This window comes from Rana temporaria, chromosome 9 (assembly GCF_905171775.1).
Source record: "Rana temporaria chromosome 9, aRanTem1.1, whole genome shotgun sequence".
Classification (NCBI taxonomy): domain Eukaryota; kingdom Metazoa; phylum Chordata; class Amphibia; order Anura; family Ranidae; genus Rana; species Rana temporaria.
Window position 1 is genome coordinate 100,696,260 of NC_053497.1, and position 23,669 is coordinate 100,719,928.

The 23,669-nt window shown below is 42.5% G+C and overlaps 1 protein-coding gene across 2 annotated transcripts in view; it reads right to left on the reverse strand.

The window, feature by feature from the left end:
- LOC120913777 (wiskott-Aldrich syndrome protein family member 3-like) overlaps positions 1–23,669 on the reverse strand; it is a 113,298-nt gene that overhangs the window by 40,440 nt on the left and 49,189 nt on the right. For both annotated transcript variants that reach the window (XM_040323983.1, XM_040323982.1), the window contains exons 2-4: positions 7,948–8,122; positions 4,589–4,723; positions 597–750 (exon numbers count right to left, since the gene is read on the reverse strand). In XM_040323983.1, coding sequence (XP_040179917.1) covers positions 597–750; positions 4,589–4,723; positions 7,948–8,080 — 422 coding nt within the window. In that variant the 5' untranslated portion in view covers positions 8,081–8,122. The remainder of the gene's footprint in view (positions 1–596; positions 751–4,588; positions 4,724–7,947; positions 8,123–23,669) is intronic.

Genomic DNA, 23,669 nt, shown 5'->3' on the forward strand with positions numbered 1-23,669 from the left:
GTTGTACTGTAGTCAATCTACCGTTTGACTTCTGTTCAACCAGCATGTTGGAATGCCGCTCAATCAGCACCACAGGCTATAGCTGGCAGCACTGATCAGTGTATTCTGACTGTGGGCAAGTCTCTCCGCTGTCAGAGTAAAATAGCTTAGGGAGCATTCCCCCATCCACACTGAATGTGTTAAATGTGTGGATTGGGAAATCAGGTCAGTTTTTTTTTTTTTTATTAACATGCTGGTTGAACGAAAAAAACTTAATTATCTATGGGCTGTTTTAGACTGAGTTCTGTTATGCAAGACAATACTGGAAGCCAAAGTGGTAAGATTTGATAACTGACAATAGCCCTCTTGCCACTTTCCCGTTTAACGCTTTAAGTTGATTACTGCAAATTCCAAGTTTTTAGTTACTGGTAACACCATGACCAATTACATTTCTGGTGTTTCAAAACATGCCAATGTTATCTACCGGTCCTGTGGCTGAAGGTACAAAAGTGGGAGAAAACTACCGGTATATATCGACCAAAAACTTCCAATACATTTAGGATTCGATAGATCTATTGGGCTTTCGGAAAATTGTGTTTTAAAAGTGTTGTGTTCACCTGTAAGGGGTGAGAATATTAAGAGGTGGAGGCTTGTCACATCGTTGGTACATCTCCATAACTGGATTTGGTATGGAATTCCGAGACACCACTTGTTGATTCTGCACTGTGGAGCTTTTAAAAGCTTTCCTCATATTAATGTCCTGCAATGAAACTGAACACAGGTACACAAATGTTATTGAAACTACAGTGGAGTGGCCATGCAACAATTTATTTTAATAAATGATTGCCTAATATGTTTATTCTTTTTTTTTTTTTTTTTTTTTTTAGGGAATTCCAAGTTCCTTCCCAAAGCCTATTTGGCTTTGATAAATCAACACCAATTACCTAATCCTAAACATAAATGTCTATTCTGAATTCAACCAATACATGTTTTCTAGATGTGTGTGTGTGTGTATATATATATATATATATATATATATATATATATATATATATATATATGAGATATTCAGTCTCTATTAAGCCATTTTAACCCCTACAATAAAGGGCCTTTGATATGCATGTCATTTACAATGTTAATATAACTAATTATACTATGCAAGATACTCCTCTTCAGATTCATTGTGTCCTAATGAACACATGGCCGAATTAATAAATTAAAAATGATTGCAGAGCGCCACGTTAGAAAATAACATTCTGTACAAGTAGGTAATTTGGGTCTGGGAGCTGTGTCTGAGAGGAGAGGGCAGAAGTGCCTGAATTAATTAAAATTGAGATGTTTCCAATTGCTGCCAGCCCTTTTCAGATGTTTGGGAAGTTTCATCTGGAATTTTTAGCATATCAATGAAAAGAGCAGAAACTCGGTTACAGACCCTTTAACAGCAGTTTATGGACTATCGGCAAAAATCTAGTCATGACAAAACCAGTAATGCATTTTAGCTGGTGAGACCTTAATCATAGATATCTATAAGAAATTATATGCCACAGCTAAATATCCTCAACCCCCACATAACTTTATTATGATCCTATAATTGGGGTAACAATGAATTGTGTAGTCCCACATTACTTCCAATAAAGGCTGGCAGAAGAGATTTAGACCCATAGTAACCTGCAACGCAACTTAAAAATCCACCACACCTCCTCCTGTTCCAGGAGTCACTGGTGTAAGTCATTGTCTCTATTTTACAAATATACTCTCTCTGCCCCAGAAAAGATATGAACTTCCATAAAATGTTTTGAAAAATTGGACAATGTCTAACCTCAAGATTTATCCCATCACAAAAATGCTTACACTCCCTGAAAAACTCAACCATACGAGGATGGGAGAATTAACAGCTAACATATAGGACCAGCACTTGAACATGGATTTACTTTTCTACTTCACCACGCCTTTAGTCTTTTCTTACGACTACTTGCATACCATATTTGATGCAATGACACTGAGCCAACACTGGCTGCCTTTCCCTTCTCTCTCCCTTGTTCCCTTACACATCAGTTTTTTTTGAAGCATTTGGTCACATGACATCCTAGAGCCCCATAGCTGATGCTAGAAGAGTTTTCCCTGTCAGATGCAATGAGTGAAGGTCTGAAAGGGTAGCAGAATGTTATAAAATGCTTATCATCTGTCACCGACTGAGAATCCCACTCTGATGTTTACATAGAAAAATACCTCCACTTAGGGCTACAAGTCCAGCATATCTTAATAATACCGGCTCTAAGGAAAATGTCTATCAAGCCCCTCAACCCAGTCTTTCCCCTAATAGGAAGATCTGTCATAAAGGCAGCTAAAGCATCTATCTGAGAACCATTGGTATAATGAGCAAAAAAATATATGGTTCTCAATGTTCAAAGACGCTATGGTCAGTGACAATATGTGGAAAATAGAAGTACATCGATTACAGCATATTTATTTTAATTAACAGGACCTAAAATCAACCAAAGCTGTAGAATCACACACTTACAATGTCTTTAAATCTGAGGGGGTTTTTTTTCATTTCATTTTGTTAAGATATGTTTTTTATAAAATAATACAATTATGTCAAAGACTTATTTTTCTTACATTCCTCAACCATGTTCTTTAAAACATCCAGTGTAGCCCAGCAGGTAGGATGTATGTGTAATTTTGTTTCATAGTAGTTACTAACTGCGAATCAGTTGGCAATAATTTGATTTTATGGTGGGAGATAGTTTGGGCTACTGACTGTTAAGACATAAACCTGTACAGCTGTTTCCCATTAACAAGTTATTCTATTTTATTTACATATTATTCTACATAAAAACATATAGGAAATATAATTATTATGTTTATAGGTACAATATGTGCTGTATAATTTCTTAACTCTCATGTTGTGTTAAAACAGGAAAAAAATAATATAGAAATAAAAAAAGTTGTAAATAATGGCACAGCTTATGTTTGGGTATATTTACAAAGCTGTGAATCTGAAATTTTGAAAAAGAACTGTCTTTATTAAAGTTTTCCAACTTTCTTCATCAAAACATAATGTTGGTGTTAAACATATCGTAATAATAATGTTGAAATATATATCGCAACATAATGTTGCAAACAATCTAAAGTGAATTGTGTATTGACTCATAAAACTCCTTTCTAAGGTAATGTACTAATAAAAGGGCCATATCATGTTATGGATTGTGTCACTCATGGGACTGCTAAAAGAGTAATAGGGATATACAATTTACTGTCTGTCCTTCAATAACCGATGACTTAAAATTATGTTCTATAACTGATTGTAATCATTGTTTAGACATGTTTACAATGAATGAATAAATACAGTGAGGCTTGTCCGACAAAGCAGTGCAAAATACAATATCGATGTGCAAAATGAAGCAATCCATGGTAACCAGTCAGATGTCTAATTTTATTTCTTAACTGGCGTAAATCAAAAGATGATTTGTTGCTATGGATAACTGCACATCTAGAAATCATCAATGTTCTTTGCACTGTCTTATTAAATAAACCCACAAAAGCCTTAAAGCGGAGGTCCACACAAAAATGGAATCTCCGCTGTCCGGATTCCTCCCCCCCTCCGGTGTCACATTTGGCACCTTTCATGGGGGAATGCACTGCATGCGCAGTAGGGAACCAGGAAGTGAAGCCACAAGGCTTCACTTCCTGATTCCCTTAGGCCGCGTACACACGATCGGTTAAACCGTTGAGAACGGTCTGATGGACCGTTTTCATCGGTTCAAACCGATCGTGTGTGGGCGCCATCGGTTATTTATCCATCGGTTAAAAAAAAGCCAACTTGTTTTAAATTTATCCGATGGATTCCTAACCGATAGAAAAGAAACGATCGTTAGTAGGCACAACCATCGGTTAAAAATCCACACATGCTCAGAATCAAGTCGACGCATGCTTGGAAGCATTGAACTTCGTTTTTTTCAGCACATCGTTGTGTTTTACGTTACCGCGTTCTGACACGATCGTTTTTTTAACCGATGGTGTGTTGGCACGACTGACCATCAGTCAGCTTCATCGGTTAACCAATGAAAAGACCGTTCTCATCGGGTGGACCGATCGTGTGTACAGGGCTTTACAGAAGAAGGCAGTGGTAGCAACCGAGAGCCGAAATAGAGATCAGCTTCGGGTGCCGACATTGCGGGCACACTGGACAGGTAAGTCAGCAGCTGCAGTATTTGTAAAAAAAAATTGGCGGACCTCCGCTTTAAGTTTTATTATTTCTAGCAAACAAAGAGATGTAGGAAACTCATATAACTTCCATTTTTTTTTTTTGTGACAAACTAATTCTGTTTGTGCCTGTGTCCCCAATGAGTGACTGAATTTTCTAATAGACCTCTTGTGGCACCTGCTTTTTATTGTAATATACCAATAACACCACTTGTGTGCTCTCTGTTACTGTTGCCAGTCCTTCTCCATACTTTGAAGCAGTGCCAAAATGTTTCCGCAACACAATTAAGTACCAAGGGGTATAAACATAATCATTTTTTGGGAAATTATGCTTTAGTCTAAATCACAGGACACATAAGTGTTCTATAATAACCCATGATGGGATTAAACTGTGAGCAATCACCTTCCTCCACAGTGGAGTCCAACTGAGTTACTTTGATGACAAGTAAGTCCACTCTCTCCTGCAGGGAATTCATCCTCATATAGAAACTGTTTGCTTCATTAAAAAGCTCCCCAAAGATGTCCTCTGCATGTCGACCTGCGTCACAGGGAAGAAGAAAAATATGGAAGGAAATGAAACTGGTTAACTATGTGCTGGAAATGAGGTTGAAGTCTTCTTATTGCCTGTCACACATTGCTATGCCTTGGAGGGAATCTACCACTGCAAGCATGGGAGCTGCTATTCCTGACTTGTTTTTGAAGTGTGCAAGCTACAGAGTCTGTCATGATTATCCTTGTTCACTAGTTGGCGAGTCATGTACTGAGAACAAGCATGCAGATAGTGAACTATCAGGAGACCTGATATGTGAACCCTTGTTTCAGGTAAGTGGCTCCCCATGAAGTGCTGGAATGCTTAGGATGTCAGCTCCAAAGCCTAAACCTTCAAAATCAGCAATAGTAATTTTTATATTTCTGTGCTGAAATGGTCTTTTTAGGGTGATGTCACAGTTGTAAAATAGGTTGAGAATCACCTGGTAAAAAGTCCACACTGGGCTCATCATCTCACTAGGGAAGCATGGTTTAGGAGAAGATTCTCTAAGCAGTGTATGCTCTCCTGCGAGCACGAGTGTTTGCTCTCTTGATCCCCCCAGTGTATGCTCTCCTGATCCCCCCCAGTGTATGTTCTCCTGATCCCCCCTCCCCAGTGTATGCTCTCCTGGGGGCACCAGTGTATGCCCTCCGGATGCCCCCCAGTGTATGCTCACCTGATCCCCCCCAGTGTATGCTCTCCTGATCCCCCCCCCAGTGCATGCTCTCCTGAACCCCCCCCAGTGTAAGCCCTCCTGACCCCCCAGTGTAAGCCCTCCTAACCCCCCCAATGTAAGCCCTCCTGACCCCCCCAGTGTAAGCTCTCCTGTTCCCCCCCAGTGTATGCCCTCCTGATCCCCCCCAGTGTATGCTCTCCTGACCCCCCCCCCCAGTGTATGCTCTCCTGACCCTCCCCCCCAGAGTATGCCCCCCTGATCCCCCCCAGTGTATGCCCTCCCCCAGCGTATGCCTTCCTGATCCCCGCCCCCAGTGTAAGCTCTCCTGATCCCCCCCCCCTGTGTATGCCCTCCAGATCCCCTCCTAGTGTATTCCCTCCTGATCTACCCCTACCGAGTGTAGGCTCTCCTGACCCCCCTAGTGTATGCCCTCCTAGCCCCTTCCCCCCAGCATGTGCCGTTCTGACCCCCCCAACGTTTGCCGTTATGACTCCCCCAGTGACACATAGTCCTTTGCTCTTCTGACCCCTGTACACTACTCTTCATCCTAATGACGCCTGTCCTCTGCCCTGCACACTGCCCTACATTCTACTGACCTCTGTACACTGCCCTGCCTACTACTGACCTCTGTACACTGCCCTGCTTACTACTGGCCTCTGTACACGGCCCTACATACTACTGACCTCTGTACACTGCCCTACCTAATACTGACCTCTGTACATTGCCCTACATCCTACTGACCTCTGTATACTGCCCTACCTACTACTGACCTCTGTACACTACCCTGCCTACTACTGACCTCTGTATACTGCCCTGCCTACTACTGACCTCTGTACACTGCCCTATATACTACTGACCTCTGTACACTGCTCTACATAATACTGACCTCTGTACACTGTCCTACATTATACTGACCTCTGTACACTGCCCTATATACTACTGACCTCTGTACACTGCTCTACATAATACTGACCTCTGTACACTGTCCTACATTATACTGACCTCTGTACACTGCCAGACATACTACTGACCTCTGCACACTGTATTATACGTTAAATTCAGTTCCTTAAGCAACACCTTATTTTTTGGCAGTGCCCCTCCCGTGACTGGACTCTGGATCCGCCCCCGATTAGCACTGAGCTGGAAAAACAGCTGCACTCTCCTCAAATAATAATTCCAGGTTTGGCTATATTATACAAAGCTATACTGGTCTAACTTGGATAAATGTAACTGTATAGATATCATAACCAGCCAATGCCCCTGGAAGCTGGGAATCACTGAAGTAAGACACTGCTGCTTCAGTGATCTCCCCTTGCTCCTGGGTCCCACCACTGAATGACTGCAATCCTGCTTACTAAACACAGGAGAAGAGGCGGGCTGGCTTTCTACCTCACCTAACCAGAGAATGCTTTGCATTCATTCAGAAAACACGAGACATTAACTGACTGGCATCCGTGCTGAGCATCCGACCTCCTGTATTCACAATGCATCAGGCTGGCTGCTCAGCACGGGACCCGGAGGCAAGTGGAGATTACTGGAGTAGCAGTGTCTACTTCAGCGATTTCTCCATACAACCTGGGACGTCCGGGGACGTGGAGGCACAGCACATACAACCAATAAATAACTAGTTTCCAACATTGTTGTTTAATAAACAAATAAATATTGCAGCCTTATCTGTGCTCATCAATGCAGCCTCCCCTGTGCCCAACAATGCAGCCTCACCTATGCCCAACAATGCAGCCTCACCTGTGCTCATCAAATGCAGACTCACCTGTATGCAAAAATGCAGCCTCATCTGTTTATGGATGCAATTTTTGTTTTAATCTCTTCGCACTGGCGCCTCCTGGCCCTTTTAGAGGTTTAGGATGCAGCAAGGCGGGATTCATGATCATGTGAGCTCTGTGATTGTCTGTCATGGCGATCACATGATCAGAAAACTCCCATTCGCAAGCAGCGATAGGGAACTTTCTGTTAGGTGCCAGTACCTGTCCCAGGAGCACTCTCTCGGCACAGCTCTATTTGTCCCAACCCACGAGAGTTGTTCAAATACTTAAACTTGCCTATTTTTGCTGCTTTCAACACATCAACTTCTGGGATAATATATTAATTATTTGCCTAATATATTCTACCCACTTTCAAATGTCTTTTGTAATAAGATAATCAATGTTATTCACTTTAGCTGTCAGTGGTCATAATGTTATGGCTAATCTACATCTATATCTATCTTTATATATATATAGATCTCTCTCTCTCTCTCTCTCTCTCTCTCTATATATATATATATATATATATATATATATATTATATAGATAGATAGATAGATAGATAGATAGATAGATAGATAGATAGATAGATAGATAGATAGATAGATCTATATAAATATCTATATATATACTGTTAGGGTTAAAAAGAAAAAAAGAGCCCCATAGAACTAGTTTGGAAAGGCTCTATCTGCAATGTTCGTGTTATGAAATTAAAAATGACTAATACTTGTCTGGAGAAATACTCCACGATAACATCACAGAAATGAATGAAAAGAGAAAATCAATGTACTCACTTAGACTACCCAGCTGTTTTATTATGGCAGCAAGCGTACTATTGGTGACGCATTCCAGCTCACTGGTGACTGCATCTGGCACTATTCCTCGGCATAAATGCCGGGGTTCTATATTTCTTTTTACCAAAGGCATATTTTCCTGTTGAGCTCAGCTTTGGGAAACATCAAAGGGCAACTGAAATAGATAAATAAGATATGTGTTATGATATTTTCAGAAAGCTGTAACAGTAAAACGATAAGGTCAGCAACCTTCATTGCATTCATCTAGCAACAAATGTTTAAGAAACATATTAACTAAACACAATCTCTAAAGTCCTGTACAGTAAAACATAATTTCCACTTAAAGAAAATAATTTAAACAAAGTATATATTGTACCCATACACACTGCAGGAAATGGGGAAAAAACAAAATTTTTTGGCTTTGATTTCAACAAAATAACATATTTAACTGCTTCCTGCCCATCCTATAGTCAAATGACGGCCAAGCGAGAGCTTTCCCATCCTGGGTAGATGTCATATGACGTCCTGCTAGTTGTGCTCCTCCTATGCACTCTAGCAGCAATGCTGAGGCTCTATCTGTCACCCGCTGTGTTCTGTGGATGACAGATCATTGTACTGAGCACGTATCCGTATCATGTGATCACTGTGAACAATCATAGTGATCACATGACAGATGTACACAATGAATGGCTTTCATTTATAGCCATTCACTCTGTACTACTGTGATGAGCTTTGTGATTGGCCACAGTGATCACATGGTACATGCAGGGCCAATCACAGCACATCTGTATCATGAGATATCTGTGGCCAATCACATTAGTATGCACTGGCAATAAATGGATACCATTCATAAAAATGATTGCTTATAATAGTGATCATCACTGTTATAAGAAATCATTTAAAAAAAAGAAATCCTGATCACCTCCCCAGAGCAGTACAGTGTCACTATGATAACACTGTACTGCTTTGGTCACAGTATGTAAAAAAAAGATTGGAAAAAAAATAAAAACAAATGTGAAAAAAAGTAATAAAAAAAAAATCAAGTCATATGATGACACGGTGCTGCTCTGGTGACAGTATGAAAAAAAAATTGTGAAAAAACAACAAATTTTATTTTAGTTTTCCAGAAATCTATAACAAAAAACGAACAACTTAAAAAAAACTCACTGTGACTCTTACTAAATACCTTGAACTGTCTACATCAGGGATATGCAATTAGCGGACCTCCAGCTGTTGCAAAACTACAAGTCCCATCATGCCTCAGTCTCTGGGAGTCATGCTTGTGGCTGTCAGAGTCTTGCTATGCCTCCATAGTTCTGCAACAGCTGGAGGTCCGCTAATTGCATATCCCTGGTCTACATTCAAAGGTGTCATTTGGGGGAAATTTGTATTTTAGGTCCTCAAGAAATGAGATGTCAGTTCATCAGGATTGATTAATTTTCAAATATATTTATATAGCAAAAAATAAAAAACCCAGCGGTGATTCAATACCCCCCAAAAAAAATCTAGCTATCTCAAAAAATGATAAAATTGTTATTTCGGTAAAGTGTTGCATGACTAAGTAATTGGCATTCAAAGTGAGACAGCGCTGAAAGCTGAAAATTGTCCTGGGTTGGAACGGGGTGAATGTGTCCAGTACTGAAGTGTTTAAAATCATCGCTCCTTCAGTTATATGTTTACCAACATTGTAAATTCAAGTAAAATATTCAATAAAACCTGAAATTTTCCAGCTGTCATAAATCCCTAATGCCGCGTACACACGATCGGTCAACCCGATGAGAACGGTCTGATGGACCGTTTTCATCAGACCAAATTAGGGGACGGGAGCGCTCGTTCTGGTAAAACTAGCGTTCGTTAGTTCCCCATCAGGCCCTACCAACCTCAAGCTCACAACTCCTCAGCCATGTGTCTGTCAGGGTGAGGCTGCACTCACACCTGAGTGTATCATCTTTGTGCATTTTTTCGTAATTTATATGCGTGATTTTGGCATTTTTTTATGCACAACTTGCACGTTTTTAGACAGCATTTTTGAGCTTTGCCATTTTTATTAGCCAATAGAGAAAACTAATATCGATTGCATCAGTTGTTGCTAGGTATTTCAGCCTTTTTATATTTTATATATATATATATATATATATATATATATATATATATATATTTATTTATTGTCATTTTGTTTTGTCAGGGTAAGGGGTTAGAGTTAAAGTTAGGTTAAGTTTGGTTTAGGATTATTTATTTATGTTGTTAGGGTTAGTGCCGGTTCACACTACAGCGACATAGGATCCGACTTGTGTCGTCCCAAGTCGCCGCGACATGAGAAATTCCATTGAAGTGATGAGAGCCGTCTTAATGTACACTACTCAAGTCAACTTCAGAAAAGGATCCTGTACTACTTCAAGGTAACTTGTAGGCAACTTGTACCCATTGATTTCAATGGAAGTTGTCTCCAGAGTCGGATCAGTGTCTTAACTGAAGCAACTTTACAGGAAGAGAAAATAGTTTTCTCAGGCAAACCCCTCCCTCCCTCCCACAGAGCTGATTATTGTTTGATTGGCCATTGGCAAAGTCACCTGTCCTGGAGGCAGCTTGAAGTCGCGTTGTAAGTTGCTCCAAGTCGCGCTGAAGTCATCTCGCAAAGTCGCGCTGGAAGTCGTGTTGCCCCTGTGTGAACCGGCACTTAGGGTGTCATTACTACTACTACTACTACTACTACTTATAATAATAATAATAATAATAACATTTATAAATAAATGTAAAATAAATACACAAATTAAAAAAAATCATAAATAAATATATACAGTGAGGGAATGAAGTATTTGATCCCCTGCTGATTTTGGATGTTTGCCCACTGTCAAAGCAATGATCAGTCTATGTGTACATGGAATACTAATGCGCAAACCACAAGAATGAAAGAGATAACTAACACTAAACAAGTAGCTGTCAACATAAAGGTGTTCTCAAAACATAAATGGTAAATAAAGGGAATATGGCGCTTACTAAACGAATACTAAATACAAATATAAAATATGCAACTGAATCATTTGCATCAATGAATTCTTTGTAAATACGTACAAACAATATAAATGTGCAAACATTGCCAATTACAAATGTAAATAAACAAATGCAAATAAATTGTGCAAATAAATAGCAAAAATTAGCAAAATATCGATTATGCAGAAAAAAAAAAGTGAATAAAGTGCAAACGACAGTCCGAAACTTCCAATAAAGTGAATGTGCCAAAAATTCTCTGTGCAAACAAAAGTTCAATGTACAGTATATGGACTGCTCACATACACAGTGCAATCCAATTATGATAATGTATATGGACTGCTCACATTCACAGTGCAATCCAATTGTGATTATGAACGTGCAGTAAAGTTCATCCAGCATAAAGTGCAAGTGGCACTATCCAGCAGCTCTCCACCATCCACTGTGCATGACAATTTTTGCCCCAGCCTCTCACCTCATGTATCAGATCAATATGCCTCACTGACAAGATCCACACTGGCCAACTGATCCCCAGAATAATCTGGTACAATCAGGCTCCCAAGATGGTAACGCTCCTGTATCAGATCAATATGCCTCACAGACAGATCCACAAATCCACTCTGGCAGATCAAATCTCAGATCATTCAGGCTCTCAGAGTAATGCCACTCGGTAACATGTAAAGGAAGAGGAGGGCTCCATGGTGCAGTAATTTGATCAAATAAATTTAATAAAAATGTATTAATTAATTTTAAGAACAAACAGCATGTATATCATAGAGGACTTCTGATCTCGGCCACAACCGAAAGGGAAGTCACCCGGCTCCTTCCCTGATGCATTGCATCACTGTCCACGTGACTTTTTCAAAGGATACCCTTTAAAAAAGTAATGTGGACAGTGACGCAACGCGTCAGCAAAAGAGCCAGGTGACGTCAATTCCGGTCGCGGCCGAGATCGGAAGTCCTCTATGATATACACGCTGTTCGTTCTTAACATTAATTGTAAGTTATTACATTTTTATTAAAATTATTTTATCAAATCACTGCACCATGGAGCCCTCCTCTTCCTGTTCATGTTACTGTGTGCCATTTCTCTGAGAGTCTGAACGATCTGGGATTTGATCTGCCAGAGTGGATCTGTGGATCTGTCCATTGTCCCTTTAATGCAGTGAAGTTGTCCTGTCCACCCCCAAAGCATAATGTTTCCACCTCCATGTTTGACGCTGGGGATGGTGTTCTTGGGGTCATATGCAGCATTTCTCCTTCTTCAAACACGGTGAGTTGAGTTGATGCCAAAGAGCTACATTTCGGTCTCATCTGACCACAGCACTTTCACCCAGTTCTCCACTAAATCATTCAGATGTTCATTAGCAAACTTCAAATGGGACTGTACATGTGCTTTCTTAAACAGGGGGACCGTGTTGGGGGCGCTGCAGGATTTCAGTCCTTCATAGCGTAGTGTGTTACCAATTGTTTTCTTGGTGACTATGGTCCCAGCTTCCTTGAGATCATACAAGATTCTCCCGTGTAGTTCTGGACTGATTTCTCACAGTTCTCATGATCATCGAAACTCCAGGTGAGATCTTGCCTGGAGCCCCAGACCGAGGGAGATTGTTTTGTGTTTTATTTTGTGTTTCTTCCATTTGCGAATAATCGCACCAACTGTTGTTACCCTCTCACCAAGCTGAATGGCGATGGTCTTGTAGCCCATTTCGGCCTTGTGTAGGTCTACAATCTTGTCCCTGACATCCTTGGACAGCTCTTTGGTCTTGGGCCACTGTGGAGAGATTGGAATCTGATTGATTGATTGCGTCTGTGGACAGGTGTCTTTTATATAGGTAACAAGCTGAGATTAGGAGCACTCCCTTGAAGAGAGTGCTCCTATTTTCAGCTTGTTACCTGTATAGAAAACACCTGGGAGCCAGAAATCTTGTTGATTTATGGCGATCAAATACTTTATTTCACTCATTAAAATGCAAATCAATTTATAACTTTTTTGAAAAAAAAAAGCGTTTTTATGGATATTGTTGTTGTTATTCTGTCTCTCACAGTTAAAATAAACCTACCATTAAAATTATAGACTGATTATTTCTTTGTCAGTGGGCAAACATACAAAATCAGCAGAGAATCAAATACTTTTTGCCCTCACTGTAACTAAACACCATAAACCTAACAAAAAATAAATAAATAATTATTAATATTATTATTAAAAAACGGTCTGATGGACCGTTTTCATCAGACCAAATTAGGGGACGGGAGCGCTCGTTCTGGTAAAACTAGCGTTCGTTAGTTCCCCATCAGGCCCTACCAACCTCAAGCTCACAACTCCTCAGCCATGTGTCTGTCAGGGTGAGGCTGCACTCACACCTGAGTGTATCATCTTTGTGCATTTTTTCGTAATTTATATGCGTGATTTTGGCATTTTTTTATGCACAACTTGCACGTTTTTAGACAGCATTTTAGTGCATTTCCATGCGAATAAAAACGCACCAAAAATGCTCAAATTTGCCCGATTCCAGCTACAAAAGAAGCTCCAGAACTTTTTTGAGCTTCAGGCATTTGGCATCAGCCGATTTGGAGTGGAGATGTTAACCAACTCCATAGAGAATAATAGATTTTTTGCGTTTTAGAGCTTCGAGCTTCAAGCTACAAAACGATGCGTTGTGAATAGGGCCTGATGGTGCGGAGACTGTTAAGGTAGAGCACTGAGTAAGGAGAGTCAAGTATGAACATTCTCCCCCAATGACGGATGACGCAAGCACTGTCACTTTCAGTGCTGTGCCTCAATGGAATGACACCCTTTATGTATTTCCCAGGGTATGTTTTTTAGACATAAGCCTGCTACGTGTAAGTATTTCTGTTTGAATTGTTAGGAGACATAATATATCCTTTTCTAGGTTGACGTGTATATAGAGCACTTTGTTGAATGACCTCTAGATGGTGCTTTAAGCACATAAACAGGTAGAAGATGCACTGTAGATGAGAAAATCATTTGCGTAGATATTCAATGTGTGAATGACTTTCCAATCTAGGTAAAATGTATCATAATAATTGAGTCCTTGATGTTCTTGTGCAAAGAGGTATATTTTGAAGAAAAACAGTCTCTACATTTAAAGAATGAACCGTACAGGAAAATGTCTATATACATAGGCGTGTACACAGGGTGTACCAGGTGTGCCCAGACACACTCTAATCACCCTGTGCAGCACAGATTCCCCCTACTACCCTGGTTCCCCCATCCTTCCCCTCACAGCACTTCCAGCTCTTTGGGATGTTTTAGGATGAGTGGGGGAAGGGGCTGGTAAATATGTAACTTACCGGCCCCTTCCCCTTCATTGTGAGTGATCGGTACTATGTGTTTGATCTTTGGGGTGCACACCCTAATGCAATAGGCTGCGCACACCTATGTCTATATAATCTAATAGAACTTACTAAATAAAGTATTTTCTGAATATGTACGCATTTGCATAGCTTCATATTTATAGCATTTGTTTGGTCATATTTCTTTTGTGGGTCACAGGAATGTATTTACTTTTGCTTTCTTGTAACCCAGAGTCAGCGTATATTACCTTCTGTCGCTGCTCCAAGCTCTGAAGAAATCCCGACCATACTGTCAGGATCCAGTCTGCTGCCGGTTTGACAGCTGGCTCCACCTCCCAGCGTGTGGCTGGGAGCCAAAGCCAGCCACTCCTGTCTCCTCTTCTGTCTGGCACTCCAATGAGCACTGGAGGATCAGAGTGGAAAGTGGTGACTGACAGTCATTTCTCTCTGCTCTCTACTACCGAGTAGGTGGAGAATATCTTATCAGCAGTCAAATGGATCACTTAGTTCTTGGATTAAGAGAGAGACTGTCCTCCTTGGTTTTCACCTGAAGCTGCATTTCAGGGTTGGACTGACCATTCGGGCACTCGGGCACTACCCAAGGGCCCCATGCCACTAGGGGGTCCCATCAGGGTTGCCAGCCTCAGTAAAACCAGTGACAGTATGTGTTTTTTTTTTAATCCCAAGATTATAGCTGCCCCGCCTCTCCAGTACCTTTTCAGTGTGTGTATGTATACTGTGTGTGTATATTGTGTGTCTGTGTGTGTATACTGTGTATGTATACAGTATGTGTGTGTGTGTGTATACTGTGTGGCCTATAATCTATTGCCTGGGGGCCCCATAATCTCCTATTGCCCGGGGGCCACATGAGTTGTCAGTCCACCCCTACTGCATTCATAAAACATTTCTTCATTGTCTATTCTGATGCCCTAATATTTAATTTCTCTATATGTATTTAAAGAGTTGCACAGTGGCTTATTGTTTAGCACCTCTGCGTTGTAGCACTGGGGTCCTTAGTTTAAATCTTGTCTACGGCACTATATGCATGGAGTTTGCATATTCCCCCTGTGTTTGTATGGTTTTTCTTCCACATTTCCATTAGAATACATGCTGATAGGTTAATTAGCTCCTGTCTAAAGTTGCTATTATACAGTGCCTTGAAAAAGTATTCATACCCCTTGACATTTTACACATTTTGTCAGGTTACAACCCAAAACATAAATGTATTTTATTGGAATATTATGAGATAGACCAACACAGAGTGGTACATAATTGTGAAGTGGAAGGAAAATGATAAATGGTTTTCATTTTTTTTTACAAATAAATATGTAAAAAGTGTGTTGTGCATTTGTATTCAGGCCCCCTGAGTCAATACTTTGTAGACCCACCATAGGTGTGCATAGCCTATTGCATTAGGGTGTGCTCCCCAAAGCTCAAACACACACGCATGTGTGTGCATGTGTATATATACTGACAGTGTGAGTAGGGCAGAGATTGGTGTCAGTAGATATTATTTTTATTATTGTTTAACAATTTTTGTAGGATGCCCATTAGGGTGCTTTGGTGAAATATCAGGGGTCAAAACAGGGGGTATCTATGCCACACGGGCTGATTAGGGTGTGCCCAAGCACCCCCTGTGCACACGCCTATGATAAGCACCTTTCACTGCAATTACAGCTGCAAGTCTTTTTGGGGATGTCTCTACCAGCTTTGCACATCTAGACAGTGAAATTTTGCCCATTCTTCTTTGCAAAATAGCTCAAGCTCTGTCAGATTGGATGGAGAGCGTCTGTAAACAGCATTTTTCAAGTCTTACCCCAGGTTCTCAATTGGATTTAGGTCTGGACTTTAACTGGGCCATTCTAACACATGAATATGCTTTGATCTAAACCATGCCATTGTAGCTCTGGCTGTATGTTTAGGGTCATTGTCCTGCTGGAAGGTGAACCTCTACCCCAGTCTCAAGTCTTTTGCAGACAGGTTTTCTTTCAAGATTGCCCTTTACCTGCTGAACAGGGCCGGTGCAAGGATTTTTGCCAACTCAGGCAAAGGTGCATTTTGCCCCCCCCCCCCCGGCGCGCACGCACGCACGCACGCACGCACATGTGCACACACACACACACCAACACTATACAGAGAGATACCACATAATATATCTAGATAGATATAGAACAATGCTAGTACTATCTGTCTCCTATTGTGCCCACACTGCCCAGTGAAACTGACCTGCTCTCTCTGGTGGTCCTGGACAGCGTGGCTCTCTCTCTCTGGTGGTGGTGCGGGTACAGCGTGATGCTCTCTCTCTGGTGGTGCGGGTACAGCGTGGCTCTCTCTCTCTGGTGATGCGGTGCAGCGTGGCTCTCTCTCTCTGGTGGTGCGGTGCAGCGTGGCTCTCTCTCCCTGGTGGTGCAGTCAAGCGTGGCTCTCTCTCTCTGGTGGTGCGGTACAGCATGGTTCTCTCTCTGGTGGTGCGGTACAGCTTGGCTCTCTCTGGTGGTGCGGGTACAGTGTGGCGCTCTGGTGGTGCGGGTACAGTGTGGCACTCTGGTGGTGCGGGTACAGTGTGGCGCTCTGGTGGTTGCCTGTACAGCATGGCGCTCTGGTGGTGCGGGTACAGTCTGGCTCTCTGGTGGTGAGGGTACAGCGTGGCTCTATCTGGTGGTGCTGGGGCTATTAGTTCCCCCAGCACAGTCCTCTTTCTATTTCCATGTCTCCTGTAGTACTGTACATGCTTTCATCTGAGTTTTCTCTTTTTCCCCCCACAAGCAGACAGTAAGATCGATCAATTACTCATAGAAAGACAGCTACTAGATTTCTCCAGGCTCAGCAGGCAGAGTGTATAAACAGGGAAATAAAGGAAATGATCTATGTGCTCTCCGTTTGATGAAAGGACATAGGCATTTATTTAAATACAGGTTACTCACAAACACATCGATAAAATCAGCGTGTAGTACACTCGTGGACAGATCAGCAAAGTGCATGCTGATGACTGTAATCCCCGAGACTACATTTCCCAGGATGCCCCACTAGTTTTTTCTGCTCCACTGTGGGAGGGGAGAAGAACCAGCAGGAAGCTTTCTTCTCTCCTGTCCCGTGCTGCAGACATGCCGACATGAGAAATGGGGAGGAAGGGACATCCTGACAGCGTCCCGCAGCTCACACCCCCCCTCACCTCACTGGGCAGATGGTCCGGACACCTATGGCTGGCAGAGCAGTAGTCCATGGGGGGCGAGAGCGGAACTGTCAGCGCGGCTCTGAGGCTGAGCTGTGTGTGAGAGCCGCGCTGACAGTTCCTTTAGATGCTGCCCGCAGAGACACTGAGACTTAGTCACTGACTAGGGGCGGGCGACTGTCCCGGCGGGTCGGCGGTGACCCACTCTGTTTTACGCCCTCTCCCCCTGGCGGCGCTGGTGCCGTAAGGCAAGTGCCCGAGCTGCCTTGCGCTAGCGCCGGCCCTGCTGCTGAAGAAAAACATCCCGACAACATGATGCTGTTACCACCATGTTTCACGGTGGGGATGGTGTGTTCAGGGTGATGTGCAGTGTTAATCTTTCACCACACATAGCGTTTTTCTTTTTGCTTTTTGACCAAAAAGTTAAATTTTGGTCTCATCTGACCAGAGAACCTTCTTCCACATGTTTGCTGTGTCCCCATCATGGCTTCTTGCAAACTGCAAACAGGACTTCTTATGGCTTTTTTTCAACTGGCTTTCATCTTGCCACTCTTCCATGAAGGCCAGATTTGTGGAATGCACAAATAATAGTTGTCTTGTGGACAGATTCTCCCACCTGAGCTGTGGATTTCTGCAGCTCCTCCCAGAGTTACCATGGGTCTCTTGGCTGCTTCTCTGATTAATGCTCTTTGTCGGAAAAATTGAGAACCAGCTCTCAAATTTTGCTGTCGGAAATCCCGACAGAAAAAGTCAGATGGAGCCTACACACGGTCGGAATTTCCGACCAAAAGCTCAAATCGAATTTTTCTTGTCGGAAATTCCGACCGTGTGTACGCGGCATAAGTCATCTGAAATCTCACTGGCTGTTATGAGCTGCTGAACTTTACACGTCATGGCTGCTCTTTCAACTGCCTTACCAAATAAGCCAAAATTTATAAAATAAGTTGGAATGGTGCTGCTTATGGTGATGCTTGGTGACTTCATGGAAAATCCTATTGCCTTTCCGTAGACTTTCCCCCAGTGTTCACAGCAAACCATACTACAAGATAGCATACTCATGTACAAATGTAATACAGTGTAACAACTGGAAAAAAAGGTTTGAAAATGTTAATGGACCGCGCTTACAATTTCCACAGATGCACATGCAAAAGATGACAGCTTCTCTTTAAATATCATTCATGTGCTTTATCGACCGTTCTTTCACCCAGTATTGAATTTTCTGTATCAAACAGTCTCATCTCTAAAGACTGTGTTCCATTCACTACAAACTGCGCAGCCGTTCAAGCACACACATAGAATTATTTCTTCTCTCAATGATATTGCAGTTAGAATTATCTAGGCCACTCTGGCTAATATTGATTTTAAAAGCACAGCCAGTCGTTAAGTAGCTTTAGCTTTCACTGACAAAGCTGTAAATGTTATTAAAGAGTAAGAAACGGCTTAAAGAACTGCAGGCGAATATTACAGACTCCATGCAGAAAACACACAAACATATACACAGTGCCTGCCTTCAACCGGATCTTCAGGATGTTTATGTCTCCCACTGGAATGCTGCTTGTAAATCTTTGTTGTGCAAGTCTTTTTAAGGAAACCTTTCCTAAGAGAAACAGGGAGGCTGCTGACTTCCTCTTCTGTGAATCCTAGTAACCCGACTGCCATGCCAACCCTCCTACTTGAGTTACTATGCAAAAAAATATATGGGGATAAAATATCTGATTTTATTTTGACTTCTTGAGCGGGTCATCCATGTTTATGTTTTTTTTTTTTTTGGCAAAGTTCCTGGTTATTTAACCACTGTGAATGGCTGTTGCAGCGATCACAGTGATCAGGAGCCCCACCCACTGGCACCCTATCAGAAACAGTGACCAGAAGGCTGTTGGTGAAAGCCTGGTCACTGTCCTGAGGGTGTGTTTTCAGCAAAGAACAGTGTAGCCGGTTGATGCATATCTGCTTACAATCGTAGATACAGCCCGCAACCATGCTGATGCATGTGATAATAATGCAAACCAGGCAACCCAAAGGCTGTATGAGAGGGCCAAGACAGCCATGTTGTTCACAATTCCTAAGTCAGCCATGACATTGCGTAACACTAGGAGACACATAACAGCAGTTATTCTTCACGCAAACCGAAAGACAAACTCTAGGACGACATGGACTCCAACCCCCGTCCTGGGAAAAACCATCACCCCAAGCACCAAAGTCAAAAGTCTAGGAGTCACCTTTGACTCAGACATGACCATGGATGCCCAAATAGGATCAGTAGTCAGCGGATCTCACCATCTTCTCCGCCTGCTACGAAGACTTATCCCCTTCATCCCGGAAGAGGATACAGCAGTAGTAGTTGGAACAATTATCAATTCCCGACTCGACTATGCAAACTCCCTCTACCTCGGACTACCCAAATACCAGATTTCTCATCTACAAGTCGTCCAGAACATGGCAGCCAGACTGGTAAGGGGGAAAAAAAACATGTGAATCAATCACCCTATCCCTCAGGACCCTCCACTGGCTAGCCGTTAAAGATCAGGTCACTTTCAAGACCCCCTGCCTCACTCACAAATGCACACAAGGAAACGCCCCTCAATATTTATGCGAGAAAATAAAATACTACAACCCCAATCGCGTTCTTCGATCAACAAACCAAAACCTCCTCCAAATCCCCAAGTCCCGCTACAAGTCTAAAGGAGAACGAAGATTCGCAGTCCAAGGACCACGGCTATGGAATGCTCTACCAAACAACATCCGTATGGAAGAAAATGATCGGGCCTTCAGAAACAAACTTAAGACCCTCCTCTTCTGAAGGATCAGGACGACAATGGATACAAAGCGCCTTGAGGTGATTTAGTTCGCATTTGTAGTGCTATACAAGTTACTCACTCACTCACTATTCCCTTTCCATAATCCCAGGAAGGCATCTTGTACAATTAACAAACTTTAAAATCCAAATACCCTTATCAGTACTTTGACAGGATTAACAGAATCTAACGCAATCCACATCTCAGTCTTGTGGCATCTCAAAATGTTCAAAATGTCAGGCTTGAGTAACTAAAAGCTTAACAAACATCTCCCTTCGCTTATATATATCAGATTTATCACCGGTCGAAAATAGCTCAGCTGGTAGAACAGCCGAATACACATTCATTTCTGGTTAACTGTTACTAGCAAAGAATCCAAAGTTCAGTGTATTTCATAACTCCTATGCTAATAAAAGTATATCCAGAACAAGGACATATTTATCTGTATCAGGTGATTAGCAGCAATTTAAGCTCAAACACCACTATATTCAAAGGTACTAAAGGCAATGCGATACCCATCATATTTGTATTCATTCAAAAGGTAATATATACTGTATATATATTTTACCAAGATGCAACCTGCAAGTATTCAAAGATATTAATTCCTGCATAAAACTGAATTTAGGGAGTGTCCACTACATGGTCATAAACATGTTGATATCCCATCAGCCACACCTCAGACCTTCGCATTGGTCGGATCATTCCTGTCCTCACCCTCTTCAAGGACCAGAAAAGTGGGGCTGCAGTCTGGATCTCTCCGTTTACAATAAAAAAAAAGAGCATCAGACAAAATCTACGAGAGCCACTGATCCATCTTATGTTCATTGAATAGACTCTGCTGAATGCTCAGAACTAGGACATTGTTAAAGCAGAGCTCCACCCTAAAGTGGAACTCACGCTGATCGGAACCCCCCCCCCTCCGGTGTCACATTTGACATCTTTCAGTGGGGAGGGGGGTGCTTCCGGCCACAACAGTCTCAGGCAGACTGCGGGCAGGACGTCACCTCCCACCCCCCCTCCCCCCTTATGGTTTCTGTGTTCATTTATAACACCCTTTGTAACAAAATGTATTTTTTGCACTAGCAAGGTACCAGGCCTCCTTTGATCTGATGAGAACCTCCAGGGCCAGTGACAGATGACATCCTTATGTATGTAGCGGTTGTGAGGCATAGTGGGTGCAGAGTAGTTAAAGTTATTGGGCGCCAGACACTTCTTGGATGCAAAAGAAAGTTTATTTCTCTTAACAAACCTTTTTTTTAGGGAGAGAGGGTTAGAGCCAGGACACCCTTAGGTAGTTGCAAGAATAATTGGCAGACTCTTTCAATAGGAGGACAGCCATGCAGGGAAAGGCATCCAGCAAGACTCCACGTCTGCATGTGTAGGAATGCTGTCTCCTATGGCAACAGTCTTTAACAGTTCCAAACACAAGGCTTAACTACAATCACTCCTTGTAGTTCTTCAATACACTGAGCTCCAGATGCACTGCCATTGAATTCCTTAAGCTTCTCCAATCTTCACAGTGGTATCTTCATTAAGCATTACCCCCGCTTCTTTGCTGGGTCCCTAGCATGGCACTCTAGATATCTCTCAAGCTTCACCCCCGCTGGCCTGCGCGGTCCCTGGCTTGACACACAAGGCTGCTCTTCAAGCATCACCTCTGATGGCTGGGTCCCTGACTTGATTCCCACTGAAGTTTCCCGATTCTTCACCGTCCCCTGTTGGTGAGAAGACTGCTCCGGTACTTGCTTCAGTTACTCACTGTGGTCCTAGTAATAAGGCGGATAGTCCCTTACTGGAGACAGATTCCCCTCCACCACTGACCACGACAGGTTCTCCGGGCGACAGAACCGTCAATTTTGGTTGGACTGCAGTCCCAACCCTGCGCTGCTCTCTTGCTTCTGGATAGGCCCTCAGACAGCCTAGCAGCCAGATGTGCTGGGGATAGGCCCCATCTCTGGCCTAGCAACCTGGGAAATACAACACACGTCCACCCAGACAGCTGTCCAGGTGACACAGAACATAGATCACCTGACTCCACCCGAATATATGGGCTCTCCCAGCAGGCCAAGGTTTTCAAGAAAAACCCTGCCCATTGGATGAGACACCCCATATACCCATAATCTGACCTTGTGTTATCCTTCTCATACCTAGTACCACCAAGTACCCGACCACCTAGTGGTAGAAGAGAAAAATGCAAAAAGGCCAAACTTATGGAGAAATCAATAGATCTCTAGCAATTAACCATGATAACTACTCCCGGGCAAGTAAATTTGTGAGGAGCGACCCTGCCTAAACTCCAGGGTGCTACACACTATTTTACCTTTTCTATTATTAAACAATATTCTGAAAGGTGTCAATATTTTCTGTAATGCACTAATGCAGAACTCAAAGAGGAGTTCCAGTCTCCTGTGAAAAAAATAAAAGTCAGCAGCTACAAAAACTGTAGCTGATGACTTTTAAAAAACAGCCACTCACCTGTCCCAAACTCCAGCAGTGTGCTCACCCCAGCTGGTGTCACCTGCTATCTTCTTTCCTTGACACTGGCATCTTAACCATGGGCACCCGGGTGCAAAGCCACAAGCTGTCCCTGCTGTACATGCACAAGCAGCACTGTGCATCTTGAATGGTCAAGCAGTCTTCTGGGAAGTGTTTTGTGTTCCAGAAGACGACAGGGGGGGGAAGGAGGGAGGGAGGGAGGGAGGGAGGAGAACATCCACTTCCAATCACCTAGGCGGTCGGAGCAGAAGTGGGATTGGGTAACTGTCCCTTCATCTGAGTATCCACCCCCACCGTTCCTTACCTTTGAAATGGTAAATATCACACTCCCCATTAGCCTCAATGTTGAATTTAAATTGAATGATTTAGCAGCTACAGAAGCCAGGTGAGTTGGATGCCTGTCTCTCTCCAACATTTAGTGTTGCTTCTTCCAGCAGTTATGCAACCAGGGCCATCTTCATAGCATTATGGGCCCCTGGGCAAAGTAATGCACTGGGACCCCTACCAGCTTGCCCCAATTTACGCACCTACTTTTAAGAAATAATGTATAAATAGTTGATAGAATTAAACATAGATTCATTAGTACTTTCATTAAAATTTATTTTACAAAAGGAATACATTCCATAAATCAAAGACTAGTCAACACAAAGGGCACAGTACAGGGGGGATGCAGAAGGGCAAAGTACAGTAGGGGTCAGGAGGGCACAATACTGGGATCAGGAGGGCACCATATAAGTTCTAGGACAGCCAACATTCAACAATATGTGTTCTTTAATTGGAAAATGTGGCATATATGGTGGATGATCGAAGTATTACAAATATGAAGTTAATGCAAGTGATGTCATGGAAAGCCCCAGGAAAACACCTCTCCCAAATTCTCTATGACACCGGAAAGTGGGTAGTATAATGGATAAAAGGAGGAGATTTCTGGAAAGATGTGGGGGGTGCGTCAA